Raw genomic sequence first — 18,736 nt, 5'->3', positions numbered from 1 at the left:
GAGCGGCGCTCCGCGCGCGGCAGATTCGAAGCGGCGCGGGGAATGGACGAGGCGGTGGGCGACCTGAAGCAGGCGCTGCCCTGTGTGGCCGAGGCGCCCGCCGTGCACGTGGAGGTGCTGCAGCGCGGCGGCAGGTGTGCGGCCAGGGCGGGGGCCGGGACCCCGAGTACCTGCACGGGACTCCAGGGACAGGGGACCTCGGGGAATGGGAGCCGGGATCCCCTAGTACCTGCAGGGCGCCCCCGGGCGGGGGCCGGGACCCTGGGGCGGGATGCCGAGACCCAGAGTACCTGCATTGGACTCCAGGGGTGGGGGACTCCAGGGACAGGGGCCGAAATCCTACCTGTGCGGGGACTCCAGGGGCGGGGCTGGAACCCTTCAGTACCTGCACAGGACTCCAGTGGGCCAGGTACCAGGACCCCTGTACCTGCACCCCACTACCTCCAGCAGGTTCCTCAGTGTGCTGGGGCAGTGCCAGGCAGGTGCAGAGGCTAGGCTGCAGGAGAGGGGAAGCCTGGGGAGGACGTGGATGGTGGCATGGTGGGCTGAGGGGAGCCCGGAGCTGGCCGAGCACCTCAGCCACAGGTGTTGGGCTCTTGCTGTGCCAGAACAAGCAATGGCCACCCTGTGTAAGTGCTCACCCATTCTGGCCTTCCTCTGGCACTGCTAATCTTCAAGGTAACTGTATGGCAAGGCCTCCTGGTATCACCCCCTTTGTCCAGTGGGGAACTGAGGGTGGCTTCCTGAGGTCACATAGCTGCAGTGGAGCTGTAGGCTGGGGGTGGCCCTGGAGTTGATCCCCAGGCAGGCCACCCCCAGCCAGTTCTTGACTAATGACTTTTTTCTGAGCAGTCTGTTTTTGAAATTTTAAGAATGCCCTTGTGGCTCAGATCTGTTGTGTGCTGTGTGTTTTCCCAGCACTGCAAAGAAAGAAGACATTAAGCTGAGCGTCCGGAAGCTGCTCAACAGGCACAACATCGTGTTTGGTGACTACACGTGGACCGAGTTTGATGAACCTTTTCTGACCAGAAATGTGCAGTCTGTGTCCATAGTTGACACAGAGCTGAAGGCTAAAGACCCCCAGGTAACTTACTGGTCCACAGTGTCAGGAGCAGTTAACCCTCAGCCAGATACAGGATTGGTGTCATGAATCTCTGTTGCTGTTGATAGCGTTTCACTTGCTTATTTGTTGGTTCTGACTGTCTCTCCTGGAACCGGGTGCTGGGGCAGGACATGGCCTGGTGTCAGGAGGCTGTGGGTGCAGTGGGGCCCAGATGGGAATCGAAGCACTGGGATGCTGTACTGCAGGCCAGTGGGCTGTCCTGGTGAGCCTTGGGTTTAGGTGCTGGGTGAAGGTGTCAGGACCCCAGGAGGTGTAGAGGCTGTAGGCTGGGGCGGGGGGGGGGGGCCTGCTCAACAGCTGCCATACCCAGCATCTTTCCAAGGTCATGTGCTCCCACATGTGTAAGCTTTTTGTGGGTGCGGTGCAAACTGGGCAGTCCTGTTATCAGTAGAACCAGAAACGCATCCCTAAGGAGACAGCCCTGCTCGGCACTGTGCAACTCTTGCCTTTAAAGAGGGCTTGGCACTAGAACTGTGCACGTGACAAGGACCTCCGCACTCGGCTGCTAGGCTGGTGTTAGTGGCTCAGCATCCTCATCCAATCCTGCGAGAAATCATTCGACCTTTCCTAGCTGGAGGACAGCCAAGAGGAAACCTGCTGGCAAGAGGACAGCAAGCCCCACGTGCGAGGGCTGAGCCTGGCCCGGCGTGTCCGAGAGTGCGGCTTCGCTGGGTTGAGACGCGAGCGCTTTCCTCAAGGGCTTGTGTCACTTGGCAGTGATTAAAAAACAGGACAGCAAAGTTGATACATGACCCAGCCCAAAGGGGAGGAATGGATTTACCCTAGACCTGAAGTAAGGCCACAGCTCTCCACCCACCCTGAGTAGGGGCTTTCAAAAGCACTGTGCTGTCGACCGAGGACCTCGGCCTTCCTGTGTGTGGCCGGCCTCGGGACTGACCGGCTCTCCCCCCACAGCCCATTGACTTGAGTGCCTGTGCGGTCACGCTCCACATCTTCCAGCTTAATGAAGACGGCCCCAGCAGCGAGAACCTGGAGGAGGAGACAGAAAATATCATCGCAGCAAACCACTGGGTGCTGCCTGCAGGTACAGGCCAGGGGGCTGGGGCTGAGGGGCCAGGTGGCAGGGTGGCCTGCGGGACTCGCTGAGCCAGTTCACTGAGGTCCGTTCGTCAGTTTTGTAGAACTGTAGGAAATCTCATCTCCTTTGAAGTGCAGAGCGTGGTGCTGTGTTGGCTTCCTGTTACTGCAATTAATACCTGAAACAGTGAACTTGCAAGAGACAGAGTATGTTGGGCTCAGGCCATGACAGGTGGCCCCTTACCTGGGGGCTGGGGTGCGGCAACATGCCACAGCTGGCAAGGTGTGGCAGAGCAGCCACTCGCTCCACGGCTAGCTAAAAAGACAGCAGGAGACCCAGGGCCCACAGTCCCCTTCCCCAGCACACCTCCCCCTGGGCCCATGTCTTAAAGGCCCCGCCACCCCCTGGTGGCACCCAGCTGAGGATCAAGCCTTCAGCGTGGCCTTTGAGGGATGTAGCATGTTCATGCTCCAGCAATTACACACAAGGATGTGGCACTCCCCATGTGTCTGCCTTGTCCTCAGGGTACCCTGTCCTGCTCTTTCCTGCCCAGCTGGTCTCCCCTCTGAGAGCTCCTTCTACCCTCTGCATGCTCTGCTGTGGACTCCAGAGGTGGAGCTCAGGGTTGGCTCTCCAGCGGCACCCTGTTTGTGGGGAGAGCGCACGTTAAAGAAGAGGGGGATGATAGCGAGACAGGGGACACGTTCTTCTCCTTCCAGTCACCTGGCAAAAGCCATCTGACTGGCGCTTGTTTTGGATCTTTAACCCAAGAAAGGTTGGGCTTTGAAGGAAAGTGTGGACACTGCCCTGGCCTGCTGGCACCCTGGCCTGCCCCGGGAGAAGGCCTGGAGGGCCGCGGGCTTGGGCCAGTCCGACAGGCCGGGGTGGTCTTCCTAACTCCCGCTTGCTTCTGTCTCACAGCTGAGTTCCATGGGCTCTGGGACAGCCTGGTGTACGACGTGGAGGTCAAGTCGCACGTAAGTCGCCTCCTTGGAGGAGGCGCAACTGCCACCTGCAGTCCCTGAGCCATCAGCTCGAGAGGCACTGGGGCTCCTTGCTCCAGCAGTGCCCTAAAAGCACAGAGCTGATCTCCAGGCAGCTCCCTGAGGGGGAGAGGGGAAGGAAGTGGCTGGAGGGGGGCAGGCGCAGACCAGGGCCTGTGTGGTCTCCCAGGGGGCACGCTAGGGGCTCACCTGACCCTGCACATGCCTGTGGGCCCTGCCCATCACTGGAGGGAGGCCTGTTGGCTGGTGACCCTGCACAGTTTGTTTTTGTGGCATTTTAAGTGACAGCGGGTATTTGTCCGTAGCATGTACAGCCACGACCACCCTACCTCGTGACTCCTCCTATTGGGAGAGCCACATGGCTGCTGCATGTTGGGAGTGGTGTCCAGCCAGGTGGCTGCTGTCCCAGCCCTTGCTTGGGTGTGGTTTGTGGGGAGCCTCATCTGCACCCTCTCGCACCAGCTCCTGGATTACGTGACGACGACCTTGCTGTTCTCAGACAAGAACGTGGACAGCAACCTCATCACCTGGAACCGCGTGGTGCTGCTGCACGGTAAGCCACGTCCACACCTGCTGGCAAGCACGCCCCAGCCACCTCCCCATGCTGGCGTTCCTGCCCACCCCCATCCTGTCCTTGTCTGAACAGGGCTCCCAGCTCCCGTTCTTGGTGTTTTGGGTTTTGAAGACCTCTATTTTATTTATTTTTATGTGGTTCTTTGAACCCAGTGCCTCACACGTGCGAGGCAAGTAAGTGCTCTGCCACTGAGCCCCAGCCCCAGCCTCCGTCCTTGGCGTATGATTGACCCTTTTCCCCCAGCTGACTACAGCTCTTGGGACGAGCCGCCTGGTCTCTCTCGGCGGTGTTCTGGGAGCTGCACATAGTGGGCCTAGACTAAAAGGCCGTGTGTGTAAGACATTGTGTCAGGTCTTAGGAGAACACCTCGGGAGTTTGTTTTCTTCCCGATGTCCTAGGTAGAAGAGGACAAAGTGGCTGAGGCCAAGTCATGGTGAGGTGCAGGCTCAGTGCTCAGCCTCCTTGTGCCGGTGAAGACCGTGAGGCATCCACAGCCTCTGAGCACCCTTAACCAGTGGACACCCATGCTGCCCTAGAGGGCCAGGGAGCCAGTTGGCAGGCACCTCCAACAGGGCAGTAGTGGGCCTTCTGCCGGGTGCCACTTCGCGGGCTCTGTGGCAATCACAGACTGATAGGTGGGCAGACCTCCACCCCAAGGTTGGGTTGGTTTCCCGTCCCCCTCAGAGCTCCTCTGTGTGGTGCAGGGGACAGGGGAAGGGCAGGTCCTGGCCACGCTGTGTCTCCCCGTCCCCCTCAGAGCTCCTCTGTGTGGTGCAGGGGACAGGGGAGGAGCAGGTCCTGGCCACGCTGTGTCTCCCTGTCCCCCTCAGAGCTCCTCTGTGTGGTGCAGGGGACAGGGGAAGGGCAGGTCCTGGCCACGCTGTGTCTCCCTGTCCCCCTCAGAGCTCCTCTGTGTGGTGCAGGGGACAGGGGAGGAGCAGGTCCTGGCCACGCTGTGTCTCCCCGTCCCCCTCAGAGCTCCTCTGTGTGGTGCAGGGGACAGGGGAAGGGCAGGTCCTGGCCACGCTGTGTCTCCCCGTCCCCCTCAGAGCTCCTCTGTGTGGTGCAGGGGACAGGGGAAGGGCAGGTCCTGGCCACGCTGTGTCTCCCCGTCCCCCTCAGAGCTCCTCTGTGTGGTGCAGGGGACAGGGGAAGGGCAGGTCCTGGCCACGCTGTCTCCCCGTCCCCCTCAGAGCTCCTCTGCGAGGTGCAGGGGACAGGGGAAGGGCAGGTCCTGGCCACGCTGTCTCCCCGTCCCCCTCAGAGCTCCTCTGTGTGGTGCAGGGGACAGGGGAGGAGCAGGTCCTGGCCACGCTGTCTCCCCGTCCCCCTCAGAGCTCCTCTGTGTGGTGCAGGGGACAGGGGAGGAGCAGGTCCTGGCCACGCTGTGTCTCCCCGTCCCCCTCAGAGCTCCTCTGTGTGGTGCAGGGGACAGGGGAAGGGCAGGTCCTGGCCACGCTGTGTCTCCCTGTCCCCCTCAGAGCTCCTCTGTGTGGTGCAGGGGACAGGGGAAGGGCAGGTCCTGGCCACGCTGTGTCTCCCTGTCCCCCTCAGAGCTCCTCTGTGTGGTGCAGGGGACAGGGGAGGAGCAGGTCCTGGCCACGCTGTCTCCCCGTCCCCCTCAGAGCTCCTCTGTGTGGTGCAGGGGACAGGGGAGGAGCAGGTCCTGGCCACGCTGTCTCCCTGTCCCCCTCAGAGCTCCTCTGTGTGGTGCAGGGGACAGGGGAAGGGCAGGTCCTGGCCACGCTGTGTCTCCCTGTCCCCCTCAGAGCTCCTCTGTGTGGTGCAGGGGACAGGGGAGGAGCAGGTCCTGGCCACGCTGTGTCTCCCCGTCCCCCTCAGAGCTCCTCTGTGTGGTGCAGGGGACAGGGGAAGGGCAGGTCCTGGCCACGCTGTGTCTCCCTGTCCCCCTCAGAGCTCCTCTGTGTGGTGCAGGGGACAGGGGAAGGGCAGGTCCTGGCCACGCTGTCTCCCCGTCCCCCTCAGAGCTCCTCTGTGTGGTGCAGGGGACAGGGGAAGGGCAGGTCCTGGCCACGCTGTGTCTCCCTGTCCCCCTCAGAGCTCCTCTGTGTGGTGCAGGGGACAGGGGAGGAGCAGGTCCTGGCCACGCTGTCTCCCCGTCCCCCTCAGAGCTCCTCTGTGTGGTGCAGGGGACAGGGGAGGAGCAGGTCCTGGCCACGCTGTGTCTCCCTGTCCCCCTCAAAGCTCCTCTGTGTGGTGCAGGGGACAGGGGAGGAGCAGGTCCTGGCCACGCTGTCTCCCCATCCCCCTCAGAGCTCCTCTGTGTGGTGCAGGGGACAGGGGAGGAGCAGGTCCTGGCCACGCTGTCTCCCCGTCCCCCTCAGAGCTCCTCTGTGTGGTGCAGGGGACAGGGGAGGAGCAGGTCCTGGCCACGCTGTCTCCCTGTCCCCCTCAGAGCTCCTCTGTGTGGTGCAGGGGACAGGGGAAGGGCAGGTCCTGGCCACGCTGTCTCCCCGTCCCCCTCAGAGCTCCTCTGTGTGGTGCAGGGGACAGGGGAAGGGCAGGTCCTGGCCACGCTGTCTCCCCGTCCCCCTCAGAGCTCCTCTGTGTGGTGCAGGGGACAGGGGAAGGGCAGGTCCTGGCCACGCTGTCTCCCCGTCCCCCTCAGAGCTCCTCTGTGTGGTGCAGGGGACAGGGGAAGGGCAGGTCCTGGCCACGCTGTCTCCCCGTCCCCCTCAGAGCTCCTCTGTGTGGTGCAGGGGACAGGGGAAGGGCAGGTCCTGGCCACGCTGTCTCCCCGTCCCCCTCAGAGCTCCTCTGTGTGGTGCAGGGGACAGGGGAGGAGCAGGTCCTGGCCACGCTGTCTCCCTGTCCCCCTCAGAGCTCCTCTGTGTGGTGCAGGGGACAGGGGAGGAGCAGGTCCTGGCCACGCTGTGTCTCCCCGTCCCCCTCAGAGCTCCTCTGTGTGGTGCAGGGGACAGGGGAAGGGCAGGTCCTGGCCACGCTGTGTCTCCCCGTCCCCCTCAGAGCTCCTCTGTGTGGTGCAGGGGACAGGGGAGGAGCAGGTCCTGGCCACGCTGTGTCTCCCCGTCCCCCTCAGAGCTCCTCTGTGTGGTGCAGGGGACAGGGGAAGGGCAGGTCCTGGCTGCGGTGTCACTCACGTCGCCTGACACTGAGGACATGGACCTCTGGAGGGAAGGCTTGTTTGGGGCAGAGAGTGGCGCTGTTGGCAGAGGAAGCAGAGGCCTGAGAAGGGTGTGCCTGGGTGTGGAGGGCAGCCGTGGACCAGCCTGGCACAGAGGCGGCCTCCACAGTGGAGCTGCTCACGGGCCTCATCGGGGACGCAGGTTCGTGGCAGCAGGGTGCCCTTGGCGGTAACTGCCCCTGTTGTCATGAGCGACTTGTGCCCTGCTGGCTTAGGACGTCTGCTTGGCTGTTACAGGGCCTCCAGGAACTGGGAAGACGTCCCTGTGCAAGGCCCTGGCCCAGAAGCTCACCATCAGACTGTCGAGCAGGTAACCAGGCCTGGGGCCTAGCAGGCGTGGGGCCTGCGGGCGGGGTCTCCTGGGTGGGAACTTGCCACACTGGGCACTGGACCCAAGGCACTCCACCATTGCGCAGAGTGGCCACGGGTGTACTGTCCCCTGCCTCGGCCTCCCGAGCTGCTAGGTTACGGGCATGGCTTCAACACCGGGCTTCATGCTTTAATTTCAATTTCATCATGTGAGTAATAGGCTCCTCTCCTTCAGGGCGGTTCCTGCTCTGTGCCCGGCAGTCCTGCCCACCCACAGGCCGGCCAGGTGCTCTGGGCAGAGCCGTGGGGCTGGCACCCCTGCTCCGCAGTCCTGTTGACTTCTGTCTGTCTGTCCATTCTTTGCCAGAGACAGTGTCGCAGTCCCTGGGACCCCTCCTCTTGGAGTGTGTCAGCTGGGGTCTTTGCCCTGTTTGGAAGTGATACTTGTTCTTCTCACAGTCCCCTGCCCCCACCTGGCGTCCTTGGCTGGGATGCTAAACATGGCGGTTGCTGTGCTGCAACTCCTTTGACCCCCCGAGTGTCTCTCCGGCTTCCTGTCTACTGGTGTTCCTCCCTGAAGAGCTCATCGGTGGCTTGTGTGCCTGTCCTGTGCTCTCTCTGTCCTGTTGCTGTCCTGGCCAGTGCACAACTTCTGCTCGCTGTCCCACCCACTGTGGCATCAGCTCCCTCTTCTGGTGGCCACGCTGCTGCTGCCCCCTGAGCCCTGGGCTCCTAGCAGAATCCTCCAGACTTGGCTCCTTCCTAGTCACCAACCTTGTTCTGGTTTCTTCAGCTGCTTGTGACCGGGGCCAGCCTTGCAGAAGGAGCCAGTGCCGGGCTCTGTAGTGCCAGGTGTTGGGTCACTCTTCACGGCCCTTGAACTCGGTTCCCAGCTTCACAGGCTCTCCTGCTCCCGTGCCTCTGTCCAGCAGGGACTGGGGACCCCACGCCACTTTATGGGGATTGATGTCCTCGTCTCCTTCCCGGGAACTGTACCCTGCAGCCTGCTTCCCACCTCTGACCCCTGACCGCTGACCCTTGTCCTTTGTCTCCTCAGCTCAGCAAGGTGCATGCTCTGTCTTAGTTCCTTCCAGGCCTGTGAGTGCGGGTGCTTCCCATCCCTGCTCCCCAGGTCCCGGGGTCACCTCCCTCCACTCCTGGCCAGGGGGGCTGTGCTGGCCTCCTGTCCCTCCTCCCCAGGTCCCAGGGTCACCTCCCTCCACTCCTGGCCAGGGGGGCTGCTCTGGCCTCCTGTCCCTCCTCCCCAGGTCCCAGGGTCACCTCCCTCCACTCCTGCCAGGGGGGCTGCTCTGGCCTCCTGTCCCTCCTCCCCAGGTCCCAGGGTCACCTCCCTCCATTCCTGGCCAGGGGGGCTGCTCTGGCCTCCTGTCCCTGCTCCCTGAGTCCTGAGGTCACCACCCTCCACTCCTGCCAGGGGGGCTGCTCTGGCCTCCTGTCCCTGTTCCCTGGGTCCTGGGGTCACTGCCCTCCACTCCCGGCCAGGGGGGCTGCGCTGGCCTTATCTGTCTTTCTCCTGTTCGGCCTCCTTAGGCATTAGAGGCCGGTGGGTCGCACCTCTTCCTGTCAGGAGTGGCAGCTGGCCCTTGTTTTCAGGGATTGAAATGGATTGGTGTTTTAAGAACCGAACTCCAAGGGCAGCTTCCTAAAGCAGAGAGGAGAGCCACTGTAGGAAGCAGCTTCTCTGCCGGGGAGGCCAGGAAGCACGTGTGTGGCCCCTGAGCCATGCCTAAATGGCAGGTGTCTTGACAGGCTTCCTGCACGCCGTGGTCAGAACGTCTCGTGGCCAGCTTGTTAGGGACAGTGTGTTTTGTTAGGGTGCCTTTGCTCTTCCTCGTATACGGGGTAAGCGTCTGCTTCTCTTTACAGGGAGCCAGTGATGCCCTTGGAAGTAACTCTTCTGTGGACTTGGGGCGGGGAAGCCGGGGAGGGAGCTGGGGACTGCTGCCCGCTGTGGGTCAGGAGCTGAGTGTGAGCTGGCTGTCCCGCTGCCCCAAGGGACAGCCTCAGCGCGAGACAGTGGCCAGGTGTGGGTGGTGCGGTGCGTGCCAGGCCTCCAGCAACCCTGGCCAGGTTCTGTTGGGAGGAGGACGGCCGCACTGCTAAGGTGGGTGGGAGGACCAGCGTTGGACCAGCATTTGACCAGCCAGTCTCCCCACACTCCATCCGTTTGCTGTGGTGGTGGTGGTGGTTCTTTTTGAACGTGGAAATGTAAATTATGAGTAGTTTAAATTGAGAATTTTTAAAATGCTTTTAGCTGTGGGTGAATCTGAGACCTGGATTATGTTTGTTTAGTCACTCTTATGTGGTACGAGGATTGAACCCAGGGCTCACACATGCTAGGCAAGCGCTCTGCTGCTGAGCCACAACCCCAGCCTCGAGAAGTTTTACTATTTAATTCAGTGCTGTCATGGGAAGAAATCGCTCTGATTCGGAACCACTGATTGCACCTTGGTTACTCAGTACCAGAGCTGGGTCCTAGTGCCTGCCAACTGCTGTGAAGCCCTGCTGAGCTGACCGGCCCTGCGGGCGGCCGGATGGAGCCTGCCGCCGGGCTGGTTCTGAAGTAGCTCTCCTCCGTCCTGCTGTCTTAGGTACCGGTATGGCCAGCTAATTGAAATAAACAGCCACAGCCTCTTCTCTAAGTGGTTTTCAGAAGTGAGTACTGACCGTCCTCTTTGTCTGGCTGTCTGTCCCACATGGTTGAGAAGCACAGTACTCCAGGACAGTGGGGAGCAGGGCAGTGCCTGGGTGGAACAGGGCTGGGCGATAGGCCTGGCCACCCCCTGCCTGGTTGGAAGGTCGCGGAAATGCTTAGCATCTCCTGGGGACTGTGCCCGCTGCTGAGCAGCCCAGAGGGTGACCCTTAACTTTGAAGGGCCATGCCCAGGGCCCCTGGTCAGTGTGGCTGGTGCAGAGTGTACCCTGGCCAGTGTGCATGCCAGCACCAAGGGCCTGTGCCCTGACTCATGGAGCAATGGAGCAGTGGGGGGGGGGGGCTGGGCCCCTCCTACATTGGGGGGCACCATCAGGAGGCTGGGCTCTTGGGCTACTGGGGTGGGTGGTGCCGTGAGCACCTGTGGCTTGGGAGCTGCAGGCGGTCCTCAGGGAGGTTGTGGTTGCAGAGTGGCAAGCTGGTGACTAGGATGTTCCAGAAGATCCAGGACCTGATTGACGACAAGGAGGCGCTGGTGTTCGTGCTGATTGACGAGGTAAGCTCTCGCAGGCAGCTGCCTCTCGCTGTTGCTGGCACAAGGCCTGCCCCGCCTGCTGGGCTGCCACCTCGGCCTGCCACCCGGGCCCGTGGTGCTGCAGGACTTCTCCCCAGCACACCCAGCCCTGGGCAGCCACCGCAGGCCTCTTCAGTCTCCACCCACTGTCGCAGTGTCCCTTGGCTGCCAGGAGATGCTAGGTGCCATCCTCCCAGCTGTCACTCTGTCCCTGCAGGTGGAGAGTCTCACAGCAGCACGCAGTGCCTGCAGGGCTGGTGCCGAGCCCTCGGATGCTATCCGCGTGGTCAACGCCCTCTTGACCCAGATCGATCAGATCAAAAGGTGATGATGCTGGGCCAGGCTGCACCATGAGCAGCCAGGGTGAAGTGACAGGGCTCACGGCTCCTGTCACCGCTGGTCTCTTGGCCACAGAGGCACTCTGTGCCGAGCACTGGCCTTTTCCCACTTGGACTTACTTCATTTCGAACATTAAAAACACAAAACAAAAGCTGGGGTGGGAAAGCTTGGTGCTTTGGGGTGCAAAGCTGGCTGAGTCCTGCGTCGGGTGGAGCCAACGCCAGGCCTGCCTGTCCTGAGTGCACCTGAGGGTGGGCGGGCCTCAGGGCAGGTGCCAGGGGCGCCTTAGACATGGCGGAAGCACGGTGCACAGAATGAGGTTCTCACTGAGTCAAGAGGGGCGAGAGGCGAGTCAGGAGTGCCCGGGAGAGCGTCCTGGGTGTCGGGCATCCAGAGATTGAGCTCAGTTTTGCAGCCCTGCAGGGTTGGCCAGATGCAGTGTGGCAGTCAGGAGGGCACTGGGTGACCATGGTCCTTGCCCCCCACCACAACAGGCATTCCAACGTGGTGATTCTGACCACCTCCAACATCACCGAGAAGATCGACGCAGCCTTTGTGGACAGGGCTGACATCAAGCAGTACATCGGGCCGCCCTCTGCTGCAGCCATCTTCAAGATCTACCTCTCCTGTCTGGAGGAGCTGATGAAGGTACCTGGGCTTCGTCTTTACCTGACTAAATAGCTGGAGTTAACCAGTTTCAACCTAGATGAGGGTGTTTGACAGCCTAACCCTCTTCTAAGTTGAAGGTATGGCTTTCCTCTTGCAGGTTGGGCTGTTGGTCTCAGTTACAGGTACTGACAGTACTTCTCTTCTTAGAATAGAGTGGTCCTTGCTTTTTGTTACCAGAGGTGATAGTGGGCAGGAGGTTGGGAGTGGGCCTTGCCGCCCACTGGCAGGGCACAAGTTTTCCCACCTGCAGCCCCTGCCAGACAGCACAGAGCAGGGGCCTTACTGTGCCCACCAGGAAGGGCACGGCCTCCCATGAATGTGGCAAGAGCTGCCCCAGCATGACCCCCTGAAGGTGCCAGTCAGCACTGTCCTGGCACGGGTGCCCATCCTACCTCTGTGTGGAGCGTGTGCTCTGAGGGCCGCCGCAGGCGTGTGTGTTCTGAGGAGAGGCTCTGGCTCGGCCTTACTGCAAGGGGCTCATCATACTTGGGCACCAGGAGCAGGCTGGTGTCCTCGGGGCCTCTGGCCTCACCATGGGTCCCTGGCTGCTGTGCGGTGAGCCTGGGTGCTCTGATGTGGCTCAGAGGTCCCAACTTTCCCTGGGATTGAGAGCAGGGACATTCGGCCAGTCCTGAGGCCTGGGGAGTCCCTGGATGCCACTCCCTCAGGACTCCTGTGCCTCTGGCCAGCGCATTCATGGGAGGCAGAGCAAGCCAGGGTGCAGGACACCATGGGGATCCCAGGGAGGCCAAACAGTGAGCCCAAGGAGCCCTCCCAAGCCTGCAGGTGTGCAGGGAGGAGCTGTCTGCTGGTAATGGTTATGTGCCTGGGGCCGGTAAAGCTGCTCAGCAGTATGACCTCCAGGCAGCCGTCCCAAGGTGAGCTCAGGTGCCACTGCTTGGGCTGTCCTTGGCTAAACAGGTCATGTCCAGAAACACAGGACCCTTCCTGGAAAGGACTGAAGCCCTGACTGTGGGCACTCTGCCCCTGAGGGTTTGGTATGTTTGTGCAGCCAGGGGACAGGGCTGCAGCCCAGCACTGGTGTAGAGAGGGGCTCTCCTGGCCCAGCCCCAGGGGAAGGGCGTCACTGCTGCCTGAGGGCGCGGACTCACAGACTAGGGGACCTGCTGGTGGCCGAGGGTGTGGCCCAGGGAGCATTGAGCAGCTGCTTCCTGTGCAGCTTCCGTGAAGCTTGTTCTTTGGAGGCTGACCTGATTTGTATTTGGCCTTCGTTGGCCTTGCGCCCTGTGTAACTGTGTACCTCTGTCCCCAGTGCCAGATCATATACCCCCGCCAGCAGCTTCTGACTCTCCGAGAGCTAGAGATGATCGGCTTCATTGAAAACAACGTGTCCAAGTTGAGCCTCCTTCTGAGTGAAATTTCAAGGTGCAGATTGAGCTCAGTTTTGCAACTAAGAAAAATGCATTTGCTGAAGTAACTGGGGAGGTGGGGAGGGCTTGGAGGTGAGCTCTCCAGACAGCAGAGGAAGACATGTGTGTGCACACGGGTCAGGCATGCAGAGTGCAACCTCCTCCCCAAGGCCCTATGACACGTGAGCCCTGGGAGCAGCAGGCACTTCCACCTGAGCCCTCCAGATGGCCCTTGGGGCGGTGGAGCACGAGGCAGGAGGGTGGAGTGTGGTTGCAGGTGCAGAGGCCCGCCTCACCTGGGCTGCACAGAGGCCAGCAGTGGTGCTGGAAGGCGGGTTCCTGTGGGGAGGGCTTTGGAAGGCTCTGGTTGAGGGCTGACTGAAGGAGACTTGCTGAAACAAGAACAGTTCAGACATTGCCACATGGCCTGGTCACTGGGGACTGGGCTGGCCCAGGCCTGCCTGCAGTGTGCCACTGCCCACTTGGAGCAGGACTGACAACAGGGCCTTGCACCCATGAGACCACGGTTGTGTTTTGAGGTCACCTCACCACCTCCAGGCTCAGGTTTTGGAGTGCCGAGGGATACTGGTCCTGAAGCCAAGCTCCTCTGAGCCTGGTTGTTCTCACACAGGAAGAGCGAGGGCCTGAGTGGCCGGGTCTTGAGGAAGCTCCCTTTCCTGGCTCATGCACTATACATCCAGGTGAGTCCCAGGCCGCCCCTCCTGCCCTGTCCACCCCAGCGGGCAGCATCAATGTTTCCTGACTCTCTCCGTGTAGGGGGATGGGCCTAAGTCTTCAGTGTGGGTGGTCTGGAGCCCTTGGGAGCAGTGGCCATGACGGGTCTGTTCACGCCGGCACACACACAGGCACAGCAGAGCCTGCGCAAGTCACTTCCACGTCTGCCATGGGCACAAGCCGGTGCTGGGTCTGTTCAGCCCACTGGCTACTGAGCCCCCATTGCCACTGAGTGGGGTGGTTGCTGCCAGGTATCCGTAGCAGCGCGTAGGACCACCCAGCACCCCAACTGTATGTCTTTGCAGGCCCCCACCGTCACCATCGAGGGCTTCCTCCAGGCGCTGTCTCTGGCAGTGGACAAGCAGTTTGAAGAGAAGAAGAAGCTCTCACCCTGTATTTGACCCTGGGTGGCATGTCTGTCTCAGCTGCCCTCTGGAACCCACTAACCCACCGGGGTGCACAGGCCAGAGCTCGGGCACAGGTGCCTCGTCAGAGCCAGGACCTGTTCTCGTCATCTAAATGCGTGTCAGAGGCAAGCAGCCTGCTCTCTTCGTTGTTTTTAGAAGATAGTACAAATTCTGTTGGCCTCTTTGTAAAGAACTGTCTCAATGCGTCTGTTTCCGTCCTGTCTGGCCAGTCAGACGCAGGGTGCTCAGCAGAGCTGTTGAGAGGAGGGAAGTGGAGCAGGCCTGACCCTAAGCCGGCACAGAGGTGGGAGGGCCCGGCCACCTTCCAACCCGAGTGATGTAACGGGTCAAGAAAACTGTTCCCATGTAGCAGAAGTTGGGAAGGAGATTCCAGGCAGGAAGCCTTGCGTGGCCAGGCGCTGCCTGTTGGAGGGCACCGTGCAGATGCTCTGGCCAAGCACCCTACCCGGCTGAGCCTGCTGGTGCAGGGCGGCAGGTGAGGTCCTGCAGGCTGGCTTGCTCCGTGACGCCGTTCACATCGCGAGGAAGACTCGCTTGATGGGAGGCAAGCAGGCGGGTAACGGAGTGCTCCGTGAAAGCTCGTCTTGCTCCTATCTTGGGCCAGAATGTTGACGTGGCGTCTGCCTAGAAAGCAGGTGTTAACTGTTATCGTGGAATTTCTGAAACATCGTCTGCTGTCAGAAGCTTTCTTGTTTGATTCCCACGTCTCCAGCACTGGGTCTTACTAAGGCTTGCTCAGGTGCCCCTTGCAGTCCCACCTGCCTTCGCCGAGGGCCTCGCAAGGCAGTGCTGGCCAGCAGCAGCAACACTTGCTTCAGGAGCCTGTTGCAGGTGGAGGCGCTGGGTTTAGAGCGAGCACCGAGGCTTGACGCCCGCAGATTCTAGTCTCCGCCTTCTGCTGGGCCTTGACTCCTGGAGCCACCCTCTCTGGGAAAGCTGAGCCCAGCCCTGGTCCCCCACACCCATGGGAGGCCACAGGCAGTGGGGAGGGCAGTAAGAGGTCTTTCCACCCTGAGTGGACAACAACCATTCTCCAGGAGGCCCTGGGGTCCAGCGGGCAAGGTGACCCTTGTGCCCACATTCTTGTGAGAAAGGGTCTTAGCATTCTAAGGCAGCTGGAGTGGGAAGGTAAAGCCCCCTCTGCAATGGACGCAGGTGTGTGTCCAGGAGACGAGTGTCATCAGCAGGGGGCTTCACCCCACAGTGACCTCACTGCGAGGCTGTGAGGGCAGGCTCCATCCTCTGGAGTGCTCAGCTGACTTCCAACCGCCACTTGGGGCCTATGGGCCCTGCTATGCTCTTGGGGCCTGTTCCAAGCTTCAGGGTGGTCAGGGAAGCCCTTCTGGGGAGCTGGTTTGGTGCAGTCCCAGAGGGGACCCTGTGTGTCTCCGGCCCGCCCTCCACGTTCACAGAGCCATTTGCTCTGCTGGTGGCTGTGGGCTCCTTCCCTGGTGTCTCCTCCTCAGTGGGCTCGGCCCTGTGCCCGTCTGCAGCCTCTGTGAGCTCCCCACTCCCCCAAGCTGCACCCCAGGCTCCAGCCCCCATCCTGCTGGTCTCTGACCTCTGCCTCCCCCAGGGGGAGACCGCCCGCGGGCTGAGCATGGCTCCCTCACGGCCCACTAAGCCTCGCGGGACTTCCTGGCTGCCACGCTGGGGCAGTGTCTTCAAGGCCTTCTGCCTCTGCCTGGCCTTCCAGCTCCTGTCAGGGAGGTCAGCACGCACTCTCGCCAGCAGGCCCCTGGCCGAGCTCCCTCCACGCTGCCCATGAGCAGCCCCCGGGCTCCAGCTCCCTCTGGGTGGGGGTGCTCAGGCTCCTCACTTGAGCTGAGGGGCCAAGCCTCAGGCACCAAGCGGAGCCTGAGGAGAGCGATCACGGAAGAGGAAAGCTTCCTTGGGCTCCTGGTTCCAGAGGTCTCAGTCCAGCCACCGTCCATTGCTCTGGGCTTGAGTGAGGCGGCGCGGCACAGCGCGGAGGTGGACCCCAGAGTCACGCCCAGCCACACCCCCTGCCACACACACACACACACACACACACCCACCGTCCCCAGCAGGGGATTGATGCACTGACTGGGTTATGGCTCTCAGCCCCTACCCCGCCTCTGAACTTTCCTTCTTGGTCCTCACTGAGTGTTTATGGACACCTCCTGTTTAACATAAGGGTCAGCACGTGACGGCCACAGCCAGGTGCTGTGCAGAGCTGCCCAGCGTGCCTGGTTCCCCCAGACAGCCTAAGTCCAGGGGGTTCCTGGACGCAGCTGCGTGGTCATCTGCAGGTGCTTCCGCACCAAGCTGAGTGGAGGGGCTTCTGGGTCACAAAGGCAAACCTCTTACAGTCTGTTTAACACACACCTGGACCCAGGCTCCATCATCCCTGGCTGTGAGTGGCTGCCCTAGGGCCAGGGGCTCACGCTGTGGGGCAAGGACCCCCCTCCCAGCCACTCAGGTGTCGGGGTGACCCTGTACAGGCTGCCCCGGTGCTCATGCCCCACCAGCTCTGCTTTTCTCAGCACTGGGGCTGGGCTGGGTGGGTGACTGGGGGGGCCACCTCTTGTCCTCTGCTGTCAGGGTCCAGGTTAGTACAGAGGCTCTCTGTCCCAGGTCCTGTGCCTCAGCCTGTGCACATTGACTCCTCTGGGTGACGTTCCTCCTGCAGATCCTCTGTGCTGGGATCCTCTGTGCGGTGCTGCCCTGACCCTCCCTTGCTAGCCCTGCACATTGGTGGAGTGGTGCACACCCGGGGTTCTTTCCCCTTGCAGGCACCTTCAAGACCAGGGAGGTGGACCAGAAGAGGTCCTGGGACTCCCTTGTGCCCATGGGCTGCTGCTCATTGCCATGGTAATGGAAGGCTCAGAGGTCTGGCTCCTGGTAGGAGGGTGACCAGTTCCAACAGATTGGCAACCTAGGGTCTCGGGGTGGTTGCTTCTTTATTGCAGGACCAGAAGGAAACCTCTGGAAGTAACTCCAGTGCCTGCGCAGACAAGAAGGCGTACAGATGCCTGGGTGAAGCCTGCTGTCTGCATGCTGTGGGGCACACTTTCTTTTGTGACTGCAGATGTCCCTGGTCCCTTGCTCCCCACCCCTCCATTTCCCACCAGTCAGTCTCTGTCCTGCTTGTGCACCATGGGACACCAAGGCTCATGGCCCACATCTCTCCCATCTTCTGTGATGACTGATTGCAGTGGCAAGGATGCGCCCTCTGACCCCTGGACCGGAGTTGCTGAGAACACATGGCCCTTGTCATGCCCCCGACAGAGAGCGGCCTTGATGATGCCCCTGCTGTTCCAGAGGTAGCTAACGCAGCTGTGGGGGTGTGGGGCAGGATGAGGGACCAAGGGCATGATGTGGAGAGCCTTGCATGGCTGGCCCAGGACCTGTGCCTGGCTTGTGAGCCAGAGTACACTTGCACCAGGACTTTAATGGCTGAGACCATGCCCAGCCAGGGACCTGATGGGGCCGGCCCCTATCCAGACCCATTCATACCTGGCCAGAACACAACACCTATGGGCTAGGTCAGCAGCACTTGCAAGAGTAGATGCACTGGACAAAAGGTCCCGAAGCCCCCAAGGGAATGAGAGGGTCCTAGGGCACTGGGGTTAGGACAGGGTGAGAGAGGGGTGCTGCATGTTGCAGGACTCGGCTGGGGTGGGTGATGACCTTGGGTCTGCAGCTGAGGTGCCTAACATCCACGGGCCAGGATGGAGGGTGGGAGACATGGGGACTGAGAGCAGGGAGAGGCTGGGACACCAGGGTCTCAAGGCAGAGTGGAGCAGCCATCAGAGCCCAGGCCTTGCAGGTTGAGGACCACCAGAGACCACCCCTTTCCAGAAAGTGCATTCTGGGATCTGAGCTGGTAGTGTGGGTCTGCCTCAGGCCACCAGAGTGCAGCCCCATCCCATGGGCAGGACAGGCCCTGAGCAGCTGGGGCCCCATGAGCCCCTTGTGCAGAGGCTGTTCAGCCCCTCCCCACAGCTGTGTGCATCTTAGGGGAGGGCTGGGTCCTGGAGAAAGCAAAGGAGACAAGCCTGGGCACCGCAGCCACCAGGCCCCCTCGGCGGGGACCTGGGCTCCTCCCTGGCTGGCATGGGCACTTTCTGGCCATGCTGGGTAGGGCACTAACATGGCTCAGAGCTTCAGGGATGGCATTGGGAAGAGGAGTCCTGGAGTTGGCTGTCTGACGCCTGTCCCCAGCAGAGCCCTCCTCTGGAAGGTGACTGGCTCAGGAGACTCGCGGACCGGGGACACCCTCATGCAGCAGCTGTGAAGGGGAGCAGAAGCCCCTCCTCAGCCATGGCAACCTCTGGTGCTGCCAGGGCCCCAGGACACCTGGGGGAGGGTGCAGTGACTCAGCAGGCTCCTAGTGCCCAGCAGCAGTGAGCCAGCACCACGCAGGGAGCTGTGGCCGAGTATGGAGCCCACAAGGGCTTCCTGGCCATGCCAGGCATGGAGGTGCAGGGCAGGGTTGTCCGGATGGAGTCCGCAGTTCCCATGGCAGTGCCCCGTTCTGCAGGGCTGGGCCCCTCCAGCCAGAAGCATGTGGTGAGCCCAGCTGCCCCTTGAAGGCTGGTCTGGTGGAGCACAGGAGGCAGGGCTGTGGCTCCCCAGGGATGGCAGCGACCCAACACTGGGGTCAGCCAGTCCCAATTCGGCAGCAAGCACCTCCAGCCCCTTGAGCTCCACTCCTCCCCCACCACACCCCTGCCGCCAGCCCAGCCCCAGGCCACAGCAACCTGCT

At 61.6% G+C, this 18,736-nt stretch overlaps 1 protein-coding gene across 1 annotated transcript; it reads left to right on the top strand.

Moving 5' to 3' along the window:
* Positions 1-4: 4 nt before the first annotated feature.
* Trip13 (thyroid hormone receptor interactor 13) lies at positions 5-14,687 on the top strand. The gene is made up of 13 exons (XM_046430422.2): positions 5-134; positions 919-1,084; positions 2,039-2,168; positions 3,084-3,139; positions 3,629-3,719; positions 7,144-7,216; positions 9,828-9,891; positions 10,359-10,445; positions 10,681-10,787; positions 11,297-11,450; positions 12,745-12,857; positions 13,473-13,542; positions 13,882-14,687. Exons 1-13 carry the CDS (start codon positions 43-45, stop codon positions 13,975-13,977), a joined length of 1,299 nt encoding a protein of 432 aa, XP_046286378.1. The 5' UTR covers positions 5-42; the 3' UTR covers positions 13,978-14,687.
* The last annotated feature ends 4,049 nt before the right edge of the window (positions 14,688-18,736 follow it).

Source organism: Marmota monax, unplaced genomic scaffold, assembly GCF_021218885.2.
Source record: "Marmota monax isolate L192 unplaced genomic scaffold, Marmota_monax_Labrador192_F-V1.1 WCK01_AAM20220418_F8-fsc00082, whole genome shotgun sequence".
NCBI lineage: Eukaryota > Metazoa > Chordata > Mammalia > Rodentia > Sciuridae > Marmota > Marmota monax.
This window is presented reverse-complemented; position numbering and strand designations above follow the sequence as displayed.

Bases quoted from the DNA above. Each gene is read 5' to 3' on its own strand.
- Trip13 (XM_046430422.2), top strand. From the start codon at position 43: ATGGACGAGGCGGTGGGCGACCTGAAGCAGGCGCTGCCCTGTGTGGCC. The intron at 135-918 runs GTGTGCGGCCAG...GTGTTTTCCCAG, and splicing joins GTGCTGCAGCGCGGCGGCAG to CACTGCAAAGAAAGAAGACA. The intron at 1,085-2,038 runs GTAACTTACTGG...CTCCCCCCACAG, and splicing joins TGAAGGCTAAAGACCCCCAG to CCCATTGACTTGAGTGCCTG.